The 12,932-nt window shown below is 39.1% G+C and overlaps 1 protein-coding gene across 2 annotated transcripts in view; it reads left to right on the top strand.

The window, feature by feature from the left end:
- The window catches only part of Rnf217 (ring finger protein 217), a 119,410-nt gene that overhangs the window by 68,425 nt on the left and 38,053 nt on the right, over positions 1-12,932 (top strand). For both annotated transcript variants that reach the window (XR_015048382.1, XM_021174324.2), the window contains exon 2: positions 7,245-7,478. Coding sequence is in view for 1 of the 2 variants with exons in the window: in XM_021174324.2 (XP_021029983.1) it covers positions 7,245-7,478 (234 nt within the window). In the remaining variant the exon portion in view is untranslated. The remainder of the gene's footprint in view (positions 1-7,244; positions 7,479-12,932) is intronic.

Below are 12,932 nucleotides of genomic sequence, written 5' to 3'. Positions count from 1 at the left end.
GCACTTGGTTCCCTCCTATGTTCCATATTGATCTATCCAGAGCTTTCATGTCTGACAGATCTTTCTTAGAATATGGATGAGCCACTTTCTTCTTGGCTCCCCTCTGCTGTCTTTCATCAGGTGCTTGTTCTTGACAAACAACTGGTGCTATTCAGCGGGCCAATAGGCTCCTTTCTATTATGAATGTGAGAAATGCTTCAACTGATAATTCTGCTTGTGTTTTTGCAATATAGCCAACTTCATCCTGATATCTCTCCTATGTTGGTCAGGTTAGTTTGTGAATGCTTTGTCAGGGTTTTGCATCAATGTCTATAGAAGAGATTGCTCAATATGTTTTTCCTTGAAGCTTCTGTTGCAGATTTTGTTATCAGGGTTATGATAACTCCATAAGCCAACCACAACAATGGTTTCTTTCTCTCCTCTTTTCCTCCTTTTCACAGAATTATTGTGTGATACTAATGTTATTTTATTCTTGACTGGTTAGTGAATTTGCCTGCAAGGCACCTAGGACTGAAGTTTTATCATTTTGTGATATGCATCTTTTTCCTGGTTTAATTTATTATTTTATGTGCATGTTTGGTGTTTTTGCTTCAGGTTCCTTAATATGGTTTTCTTTGCTCTGGTGCTGCCTGTACCTGTTAGAACTATAAAAAGAAAAAACCTCTAAGGTGTCATCATATGACACCGTGGAGGCTGCTGAGGAAACTGAAAAAGCATATGAAGATGGCCCAGTAGATAAAGTACTTGTACAACTATGAGGACTAGAGTTTGAATCCCTGGCACCCACATAAAAAGCCAGTGGGTGTGGCAGCTGCCTGTATTCCCAACACTCAGGAGAGGACAGAGACTTATAAGCTCTGGGTTTAGTAAGAGACCCTGCCTCAATAAATAAAGAAAGCAGTGAAAACACCTGTCTTTGGTCTTTGGTCTCCACACACACCTATGGGCATGCACACAGATGCATGTTCATCTGCTAACATGTATACATATGCCAAAAAACCAAAAATATGTGCCCAGAGCATCTGCCTTTTTGTGGTTACTGATTCTGGAAAGCAGTGAGCTGGGGAACCATTTGCGTAGTGGTGCTCAACACTCAGTTGGTTAGTGGATGCTGAAGGTGTCTTCAATGCTGTTGTTCAATGGTCAGTATACAGACAATAGGATCCTTTGATATCCATTAAGCAAAAGGCTGTAAACACCTTATAAAGTCTCATGTCTATTACTTAAAACCAAGGTCCAAATCAGACTAAACATTTGATAAATTGAGTTTGAGGCCCCACATTGTACCTTTTTCCGTCCTTTTCTTTGGAGAATTTAATTAATTAATCCACTACTTCAGAGGTCCTTATCACCTTAGCCACTAAATTACTTTTGAGTTCTCTCATGTGGCAAATTAGCCATCTAGCATAAGTGGATAATTATGCTTCCTGCTGACACCTTGGAGATTGTTTTACAGTTAAGTAATTTTTTTCTTACAAGATTAAACTTGTTCAGAAGTAGGGAACATATTTTTCAGTGATGTAAGTAGTGGCATCAGCACTGAACACAACAAAAGTGCAAAGTCAGCTTATGTGTCCAGAACAACTACAGACAGAAGTTGGCTGGCATCTCGAAAGCATTGCTCGATTATAAGAGACATTTGGGGAAGTGTTGGCCATCACAGTTATAGTAGCAAAGGAATGGCTTAGTTCTTGGAACATTTAGGAAAGAAATGACTGATGTTGGGTATTTGCTTTGAAATGAGATGCAAGATCTAAATGAGTCAAGTCCCAAAGGAACAGTACTGCTCCTAAGCTGACAATTGTTTAAATGGGAGAACGAATACTTGAAGATTCATAGTGGCTATCTACCATTTCCCCATATGTTTGTAATTATTCCTAATGAAGGCTTTATAAACTACTGGGCAGATACTAATTGAAGTAGTAATGTTAAACCCAAGTTGCAAAAACTGTCAACACTAATCACTGTTGTCAAGGTCATGAAGGAAAGTTTCATGGATTAAAATACTCTATATACCTATTATTTTTGTTACTATTACTACAAAAATATTCCTATAAAATGTAAAATGTTGGAGTGCATGTGGGTGGGAATGTAAATTTTCACAGCCAGGCTGGTGAAATGACTTTGGGTAAGGGTGCTTGCCATTAACTTGACCCAGAGTTGAATCCCCAGGAGCCACATGGTGGAAAGAGAACTGTCCTATGACCTTCACATGTGCTACATGTGCTGATTCCCCAAATTAAAATAATTTACTACAGCTATCATGTACAATGAAAGAATGGCTTCTCTCTAATTAAATACTTGCCACAAAAATATATGCCCACATGCATGTGTGTTTGTGTGTAATATATACATGTAAAGAGTTTTATCTCTACTTCCATGTTTATGGCATCATTGTTCATAAGAGCTAAAAAAATATAGAATCAACCTAAGTATCTATTAGTAGATGGAGAAAATATGCTTTACATTGTCATATTTATAAATACACATACATATTGGAGTACTATTTAGTCTTTTAAAAAGAGGAAATTCTGTCATCTACCACAGCATCACAAATGTCAAATGATGTAGGCACACACACAAAGATAAATGCTAGATAATCTTAGTCAGTTTAGAACGTGAAGAGGATGAACTCAGAGGAGCAGAGAGTAGCCAATTATCCAGAGCTGGCTGGCAGCAGTGGTGAGAAAGACATGGGGATATTGTGCAAATGTTGGTCAAAGAATACAAAATTTCAGTTAGAAGGAATAAGTTCAAGGGACTATTGGCCAATGTGGTCACTGTGGTTAATAACGAGAAGGTTGACGGTTGCTAAGGATTTTAGTTTTCGAATTCCAAAATAATATATATTGAAACCAGATGTAGCCAGTCCACAGTGTGTCCATATTTTAAAGCATCATGTTGTACAGTGTAAACACAGATAATTTTTGTCAATTTAAAAAAAGCCCTAATTTGGTCTTACTTACAAAATTTGCAGTGTACTGGCTGCCCCTTAGCACCCCAAATTCAGTCTTCAGCAGCCTGCTCCCTGAACATCTGGAAGACCCAGGTTTTATCTGAGAGCTACCATTTTCTTAGCCTGTACTTTGGCTCCTGGATGGTAGGTACATTCTCCCAGAAGAGCTTGAATGATTTATTTACTTATTAATGTGACATGTTACACCTTCTTTTAAAACCTGAAAGAGACTCAAATTGAATTTATAATTTAATCCAGATTTCTTAATTTGATCAAGAAAACCTGTATGATCATGTGGAGCTGACACTCCAGCTTCATTCCATACATTTCTGTTCCAGGCTTAGTAAACTTTATCCGCTGGTCTGTGTTCTAAACATAGGCACGACAGGTTCCTCCTGTCTGGGAGGGAACCACAGTCCTTGGTTCCTTTGCCTGTGGAAACTTTTCTCTGTATCACAGCCTCTTCAGGCTTACAGGAAAGCTGTCACTTCTTCATTATGGCAAAGATAACAGTCTGCATTTAAAATTCTTTTCTTCCGGTAAGCCCAGCATAGCCATCTCCTCCCATCTCTCGATAAGTCCTTCATGTTGCCTGCCCTATGAGGCCTGCAATTGGCAGAAATCCAACAGGTGACTAGTTGTGCGATACGATACCATCCAATTTGGCCATGTACCATCCAAAAGTAAAATTACTGCAAATTCAACTTAATGCTAATCAACTATTGCTTGTAAGACAAATTTTACTTTTGCAGTATTAAAGGGTTTTTATTTAAGTGTATGCTTGAATTAATAGAGTATATATTGTTGGATAAATAAATGAATACACATTGCTTACTCAAGATACTTGTCATATAATCTTTTAAGAAAACTGCTCTGAAAATGATACACATGTAGCCACCAAGAGTCAGATAGGTCATGAGTCACACCACCACACTGTACATGAGAAGAGGCGTGGTTCTTAGGAGGAAGTATGCGTTAATTGAAAGGCTTGAGTCATTGTTCCAACTGCCAATTATTGGCTTCCTGAAAATAATTCAATTCTGAATGTGTAGGTCTAGAATAGGCTAGGAAACTTAAAATCTTAAAAAAACAAAACAAAACAAAAAACAAACAAACAAAAAACCCTTTCCAGGGACTTTTGTATACTAGAAGTCAGGTCTGTCTTATACTAAGAAAGCCAGAAGAGAGAGAGACAGATAGAGGTAGACTGATGGGATTGCTAGTGAGCAGTTGGGCAATATGTTCCTGATGTTTCCCTGTGATCAGTAGAATGCTGTGCGAAATCACTAGCTCAGTTTTGTGGGGTAAGGATTTTTGAACTTTGAGAAAGAATAGAGTGAAACTACAGGAAATAAGGTGTCCATGGAAATGGAATAGGTTTTCAGAAAGCCAAGAACCACTGAAGAAGAGCAGGTACCTGGCTGGAAGCTAGATGGCATCCCAGTGTGGTCAGGTAATAAACACTAACTGCTCAAAGAGTAACAAGATAGCCCTGTCCTTGCAATCTCTGGATTGGTTCTACTCTCCAAAGTACATGGCATTTCCTTAAGACCCAACTGTTCCCAGATAGCTATAAAAGTGCTGCATCCATCACTACCACTTACATGGCTGAAATAAGTAAATACAAAGGAAGGAAGATGGAGGTTAAATCCAAGTGTCTAGGAACAAGTAGCTGGGGCTCTTAAGCACTAAAAAGGGCCCTTACCCAATAAGTGAGAGGAACTCTGCTTCCATGTGCTAAGAACTGAGTGCTTGTCTATTTTTATAGGGGAAAATGCCCAGTGTCCTCAGAGAGTGTAACACCCTGCTCTTATGCTCTGTTACAAGCTCATTTGTTTACAGCCTCTTCTGTACTGATAGTTTGGGATTCCATCCAATTTTCCTACCCTCTTTTAAGGGTGTGATAGTCAGTTCACATGAATATTTGCTGTGTAAGTCAATGCAGTCCAGATGAATGGAACATGGCAGCCCTGCCACAGAGAGCTCTGCATTTGCCTCCAGGCTTTTTCATGGTGTTTGTTTTGTGTGCTTGGAGCAGCTTCATTCTTTTCTTTTCTTTTTTTTTTCTTTTCTTTATTTACATTTCAAATGTTATCCCCTTTCCTAGTTTTCCCTCTGAAAATTCCCTATCCTCTCCTCCACCCCTGCTCCCCAACCCACCCACTCCCATTCCTGGTCCTGGCATTCCCCTATACTAGGGCATAGAGCCTTCAGAGGACCAAAGGCCTCTCCTCCCATTGATGACCTGACTAGGCCATCCTCGTGCAGCTTCATTCTTACTGGCTAAGTCCCGATGATTTTAAGCTCTCACTCGAAGCTGCACTCATTCCGAAAAGGCTGGTCTGATCCTCTCGGGTCTGAAGTGACCATGCTTTCCACATCTTTTGGTGACACCACCCTATCAGGCTGACAGATGTTCAGTCTGGGTCTTGACTGCCTGCATCATTCCTGATAGGCACCTGCACTTCAGCACTTAACTCAGTGCAAGTTCTGAGCAGGGTTTCACAGATGTCCACAGACTATGAAGAAAAGGAACACCTTTGTCTATATGGACAAAGACTATGAACCCAAACTCTTACTGGTTCGTGGGTACCTTTGTCTATATGGAAAGGTTATAAGGACTTCCTTCTTGAGGTATAATTCAAAACAATTTACTAGAAAACACAGTTGGAAAGCCAGTGGTAGAAGGACATTTAGCAGTCAGGTGGCTGAGCAAGGGAGACCAACCCAGGTTATAAACTGAAACCATCTGAATATCTGGTTTAGTCTGGATACCTTACAACATTAATTTATCCAGAAGACCACAGAGCTGAAGTGGGAGAGAAATGACACCAAGAATGTCACTGTTCAAGTTTGGAATGGGAATTAGGTGACAGACACATTAAATGACTAAAACAGGAGACGTTAGCACAACTCATTTTTAAGCATAGTAACTTCAAGAAAGTAAACTCAGAATAAAGGGGAACTGGGATGCTTTCCAGAGTAGTGATGGGTGAGTCTAATCAGGGCACCATAACCTACAAACACACACACACACACACCATGAGAGGAAGGATGACACTGGAAACCCACAAGACAAACCATTACAACTCTGATTTTGACATGTTATTCTGACATTCTGAGAAACAGAACACACCCACACACAGGAGAAAAGAAGTGAAGAGTGAGAAAGAGTGAGATGGAAATGGTTAAGTAGTTAAACAGAAGAAGTTTAAGGTAACAGAAAGCTGGGAACACTTGGTAATGCTGAGAGAATCCATGAAGCCAAAAGAGAAGAGTCTGGCTAGCTTTAAGTAAATGCCCTTGCCAGTATATTAGTAGACTGCTGAAGTATAAATTACCCTATAGTTTTTACATGAAAGTTGTATAAAATGTGTCACAAACAGGTTTATTTTAAAAATATCTTCCATAATATTCATTTGTTATTATATTTTCTCATAGTTACAAGATTTTATCTTTGTACTTAAAATGTCATAATAACACCAATGTGTTTTTAGCTTTTTTATATTTCTTCATTTGGTGTATGTGTGTGTAAGGGAGGAGACTTGATTGTGCCAAAGTTCCATATGGGTTCAGAGGACAACGTTAGAAGTTGGTCCTCTTCTTCTGTTTTGTGGGTATTGAGGATTGAATTCACATCCTCAGGTTGATGACAACCCAGACTTTTCTTATTTTTCCTATACCAAAGAAAGGTATTTTGTTTCTTTTCATACGTATTCTAAGATTGTGATAACGTCGAAGCTATTTATATGTTTGTCAAGGGAGGACCACAGAAAACATTAATTTGGCATCATGACTGTTATAAACTAATAGCCATTAAACTTAAGTACTTTATAACATCTCTCTTTCTAAAAATGTGCCCAAAGCATAGGATTGAAAACTACAGTGAAGTTGAAATCTCTGAAATGCCTCTTAGTTGGCAGGTCCCAGGGGCCTGAGTCATCTGCTCACCATGCAACTGCCTCTCTGCCTGATGCTCCCTTACACCACAGGTTCCAAAAAAATAGTTTAGACTACTGCTTCTTTAATGAGCCTGTGGATCATCAGATAAGTTCACAAATATACTTATCAGAGAACGCTTTAACATCCTATAGGTCCTGATTAGTTTTTGGTACTTAGTATAGGTTTCAAAATGACTAGTATTCATTATGCTATCTGGAACAATAGTTGATAATCTTTTCTTGAAAGCATGAGATAATTATATATTCTCTATACAAAGACACTGTATGTAATAGCAACGAACCTTAATAACCAGTGGTCTCTTTCTTTTCTGTGTCTCTTCATGCAGGTACAACTTGGCCAAGTAGAAATCAAATGCCCAGTCACAGAGTGTTTCGAATTCCTGGAGGAAACAACTGTTGTCTACAATTTAACCCATGAGGACTCTATCAAGTATAAGTACTTCTTGGAACTTGGCCGAATTGACTCCAGCACCAAGCCATGTCCTCAATGCAAACACTTCACAACCTTTAAGAAAAAAGGACATATCCCCACTCCTTCCAGATCAGAAAGCAGATACAAAGTAAGTATGCTCTCCAGACTGGGAGGCTAACGTTCACAGGATGGGAGCAGCCATGATAGGCTGACTGGTGGTGGTCATTACATGGGCTTCTTTCTCTTATCCCCCTTCTCTTATCTCTTACCAGGCCCTCAGTAAGTGGATGTTCCACATGATTCATACATGGGGCCTGAGGATACCCATGCTAAGAGAGCATTAAAGGATTTAACTGAAGTTTTCTCTTTGAGTTTAATCATGTTGGAAATTCATTTAATGACTTAATAGAAAAGCCAAGCCTTAGAGTTACAGTCATCACTACTACCAAGTGCTTGTAAATACCAAATCCTATGAAAATAGGATGTTGTTTCTTTTTTAGTAATGAGCTTGACTTTTTCAGTGGTCTCAATTTCCTTTTTCTCAGCCTCTATCTATAATGAGCAAACTTGTATAAAACATCGTTCACTCACTATTCGCCAAGTGCAGAGTATTGCCTTGTGCTTGGCCTTTATATACAGTAGGTGACAAACAAATGGGACATAGTCTCTGCTTCAAAACAGTCTCATAAGTGTATGTTTGCCAGTTTTCTGTGACTGTAACAAATACCTACAATAATCAGCTTATAGAGGGGAAACATTTTTTGTTATCTGTTAACCAGTTTGAGACATTTTAGTCCAAGATCCTTTAGCCTGGTTGTTTTGTGCCTGTGTAGAATCAGCTGAGTAAAACTACTCATCTTGTGGTTGTGTAGCAAAAGAGAGTGGGAGAAGGGGTTGGAGTTCCAAGGTCCCCTTCTAAGGGCATAGCCCCAGTGAGTGACTTAAAGGATTCCCATTAGGTCTTGCCTCTTAAAGCTCTAACACCTCTCACTAAGAACAAGTCTTTATTTACCATTTAGGAAGGGGTGGAGCTGTTTAAGATTTGGTCCATTGTATAAAGCAACGTATGCAATGCATATAAAGTAGAGTGCCTGGGTAAACTCTAGCCAGGATGTTAAGAATTGTCTGATAGAGAAGGAATTGTTCTGGCTGACACAGAGGAGAGCCTGAGTCAGTGCTTATGCCCAGAGGCTGAGGTGGGGTGTGCTGGAAACAGGTAGAAAGGAGGGGAGAGGCAGCTGTGGAGATAAGAGCAGGGCAGGCTGAGACTTGTACAAGGTCTTCAGAGGTTTGAATCTAATTCTCTAGGCACATGAGAGAAATCAGACCTGCAGCACTCAGAGGTTGCCACAATAGGGCAAGACTGAGGACAGTAATCCTAAGCTAGGTTGTAGGGTGCAGCCTAGGGAGCTGTCAAGACACAAGTGTGTATCAGCCCTACCTAGAACATGTTGTACCTCACTAGGAGCCTGGCCAGCAGCAGAGCGGAGGACTTTTAGTATGAGGCAGTGAGGCTGCTGCTATGTGTCCTGTGTCCTTCCTCACCATCGCAGCAAGTGACTGTTTCAAGTCCTCTTCATTTAGGGACACTTCCTGCCCATGTGCTGTGTCTTTAAAGCAGTGGCCACACCATTATCTGTCCTGTAGCCTCAAGGAGAGTGGATATCGTGATTTTCTCTGCCCCTATGTGTTCCTGGTGAGCTACAGTCTGCTTAATTAGTCCAAGTTTCTTCATGACTAATTGGCCTTAGAAACTGCTCCACTCTTTAGTATTTTTATTTGTGGTGTTGTTATGTTCTCTAGTCTCTTAAATGCATAACTATCAGGAAAGTGGTTTTTTGTTTTTTTTTTTTTTGTCAATCTTCTGCAGAACATGCCATCTTGAGCTTATGAAGCCATGTGACTAAAATCATGGCCCGAAGATGTGGGATCTTAATAAAACATTTTTGTTGGATAATGCGTAGTCTTAGGTTGAGGAACCAGTCCAGTTGTGTTTTATTAATGTTTTGAAGAAAAGATTAGTTTCAGAACTAGTCATTTAGTTTTAGAACTAAACTGTGTCTTTCCATAACTTAGAGTACTATATTTTTCCTAAATTACTTTCAGAATTAGATGTATATATAAAATACACAGTTATGGAATTTGTGGTAATTAAAACATGAAAGCATAATTGAATCAAAGTAAAAATAATTGGGTAATTTAAAATGTAATGTTACTAAATGGTCAACAAGTACTATAATTTAAGGTACAGTTACCGAAAGAAGAAAATATGTCTTGTTTTATCAAAACCCTGTCAGGATAAGCATAATATATTACCTTGCACATATATTTAGCTGTGTGTAGTTTTGAGTGAACCAAAGGTTTTGGATAATATATCCCAACACACTGGGTTCTTTCAGTGTCTATCAGCTGGTTTTCAGTTAAGCAGAGGAGCAAAGGACAAATGGACCTGGAGAAGAAAAGTTGCTTTGAGGAGAGCAGAAATTTAGAACAAAAGAAATGTTGTTCAGAATAAAGCAGTTTAACAAAATGCCTTTTACTAGGAGTAAAGATTGCCTCCTAGCTCTGGTCAGTGATTTGCTATCTGCATTGCTTGCGAGTTGGGGGGGGGGTCTGTGGTGAGTAGCAGGAAACTGGAGAGTGGCAGAGGAAGCCAAAGAGAAGGGAGAGACTGGGTCTCACTATGTCCTTAGGGATATACTTACAATGACAACTTCAGTCCCTAGATGCCACCCCTATACAGTTCATAATAATCAGTGTCTCTGTAGGTAGCAACCCAACTTCACCAGCACCCATGGGCCTTTAGAACATTACAGAGCCAAACTGTAGCACGACTCAGAACAGCTATTCTGCAGATTTCAGCAAGAGAAAGGCTGCCACTGACTGTAGGTATCACTGTTTTTGCTGTCCCTGTTTATTCTCCTAGAGGAGAAAACCCCAACAGTCAAGAGACATTGATTCTTCCTGTTCAATGCTGGCCATATTCTGAGGCATGATTCAAGTAATTATTGAAGGACCACTTCTTACTACTTTAGTGTAATGTTCACATAGCATCTCTCATCACTAAAACATTAATTAGCACTACCCCATTTACATGCTCAAACATGTCTTGTTACTGAAGTAAGGATGGTACTGACATGTTCATACCAGCAAGGCCCATGGCATATATGCTCTTGGAATAGCACTAAAATTGACAGTAAAATTTTGATACTTGAGGTGAGTAAATAGACACACACACACCCATTTTGATGTATTTTAATCATCTATCTCAATAACTAAATTCACTTCCAGTTTAGTAAAGTACTCAAATAATGACATAAATTAACAAACAAAAAAGGTTGCCTGTACTTCTTAATGTTTCCAAATAATTTAATATCTCCTTATGATATTATTTATATCTGTACACAGGTTTTGTACCTATCAACAAGTCCTTTTTCGCATTTATTTGTTTCAGTAGTACTGTTCTTGAGTCACTAAGTTACAGCATTATTCTAAGATGTCAGTCACTCTGAGCATTTACTATGGTTTTATCTATCAAGTCAGAAGCACTTAAGGGAGCAGGCTAAAATTGATTTAAAATGTTATAGTCATTTTCTAGCTAAATGGATGCTTCTCATGTAAAGATTAAAACTGCAATATCTAGGCATTTCTGTTTTTTGTAAAGATCATTTGTTAAATATTTATTCTTAACAGATGCCAATGGGACAGATAGAATGTAGCATTTGCAAGTAATCACAATTACTGCACACATTTGTATCTCCAGGCCCCAGTTAAGTTTGGATCTGACAGTAATTTGGATAAAATGTGCTGTATTCTAAACACCATCAAATTCATATCACATTGAATAAGTGCTTTCCTGAGTTGAGAAATATATACCAAGACAACCTTGTCAAGTCAATTTTACTTTTTCCTTCAAAATATTTACATTATCTCCCAGTAACTCGTTCCATGTCAAAAATATATACAATTCTATTTCTATAAGGCTGACTTCAATTTCTGATTTAAAATACAATTTCTTGCCTAAACCATCCCTTTAATGCCCCAATGTCAAACTTAATGTCTGTCAAGTTGCCAGCATGTTCACAATGAGAAAATTAATATGGCTTAAAAGTACTCACATGACAACTAGAGACAAATATATCACCCACACCTGAAGTCTGTCTCCATAGAGAATATCATTTGGGATTTTATGGTACATTTGTGTAGTCACCTGGTTAAAGCCTCTCTTTCTACCTGGTGTCTAGTGGACCAGGTCCAGGCTGGCTTCATTCATTGCTGCTAAGCAACTACAACTTGCCAGTGTTTTTATGAATTCTACTTGCTACAGTAACTAATCAGTGGCCAACATGTAAATAATAATAAGTGTCCTGGAATAAATATAGATGGAAAGTGATGGGAGTGTGGGAGAAGAAAAGGCTGGAGCAATAAAAAGGTTATTAAAGAGTAAACACATTAAACTTTTTAATGTTGAGTTTACCAATGTAGGTAAGTGTGATTTGTATTCTCAGCCTGTCATACTTTCTCTGATACCTTGAGTTTAGTTATACATCTTTAACTGGGGGTAGTAGTAGCACCTCTGCTCTAAGAGTATGGTGAGGATTGAGTGAAATCACACATGTGAAGGACTGGCACCATGACTAACAGTAATGTTTCACACATATCAGCAACCACTATGGTCATTATTGTTAGGCAAGGGAGCAAGATCAACAGCCCTAAGTATCAAGAAAGGAGGAGAAGAAGATGGCCTAGTCGGCCATCACTGGTAAGAGAGGCCCCTTGATAGTGCAAACTTTATATGCCCCAGTACAGGGGAATGCCAGGGCCAAGAAGTGGGAATGGGTGGGTAGGGAAGCAGGGTGTGGGGAGGGTATAGGGAACTTTCGGGATAGCGTTTGAAATGTATATAAAGAAAATATCTAATTAAAAAAAAAGAAGAAGAAAGGAGGAGAGTCAAAAAGAGTTGAGACAGAGTCAATCATAGGGCCAGAAATGGATGATAGGAGCAGGAGAGGGGTGAGATCAGCTGCGTGGAAGAAGAGCAACAGGCTAGGTTATTTAGGTCATAGAAAAATCACTTGAGTTAGAAATACATTGACGACCACAAAGACCCCTTGGAACATCAGAGAGATACCCATGAACCAGAAGTGACTTATATGGGTCATCAGTAGTGGGGGGGGGGAGCAGGGGAGCAGGGGTTCTGGCTTTATTAGTCAGGGTCCTCTATATCAGAACTGAAATAATTTATTTATCATCTGTTTCCCATGTAACTCTCTCTCTCTTTGAGAGAAAAAGGTAAATGAAAGAAAGGAAGGAAGATATAAAGGGAAAAAGAAAGGGAATTTATTAGAGTGGCTTACAGGTTGTAGCCCAGGTACAGCAACATTAGCTATCTCCCCACAGAAATTCCAAGAATCTAATAGTTGTTCAGTCCACTATAGGATAAATGTCTCAGCTGGTCTTCAGTATACACCAGAATCCCAAAACAGGCTCTCCTGCCAGTGAATGAGAGTGAGAACAAGCAGGCAAGAAGAAAAGTGATTCCTTCTTCCATGTTCTTTATATAGGCTGACACCCAAAGATGTGGCCAAATTAAGGGTATATT

This window comes from Mus caroli, unplaced genomic scaffold, assembly GCF_978045245.1.
Source record: "Mus caroli unplaced genomic scaffold, Mus_caroli_1 scaffold_9, whole genome shotgun sequence".
NCBI classification, from domain to species: Eukaryota; Metazoa; Chordata; class Mammalia; order Rodentia; family Muridae; genus Mus; species Mus caroli.
Note: the sequence above shows the minus strand (reverse complement) of the source record. Positions and strands in the feature narration are given on the sequence as shown.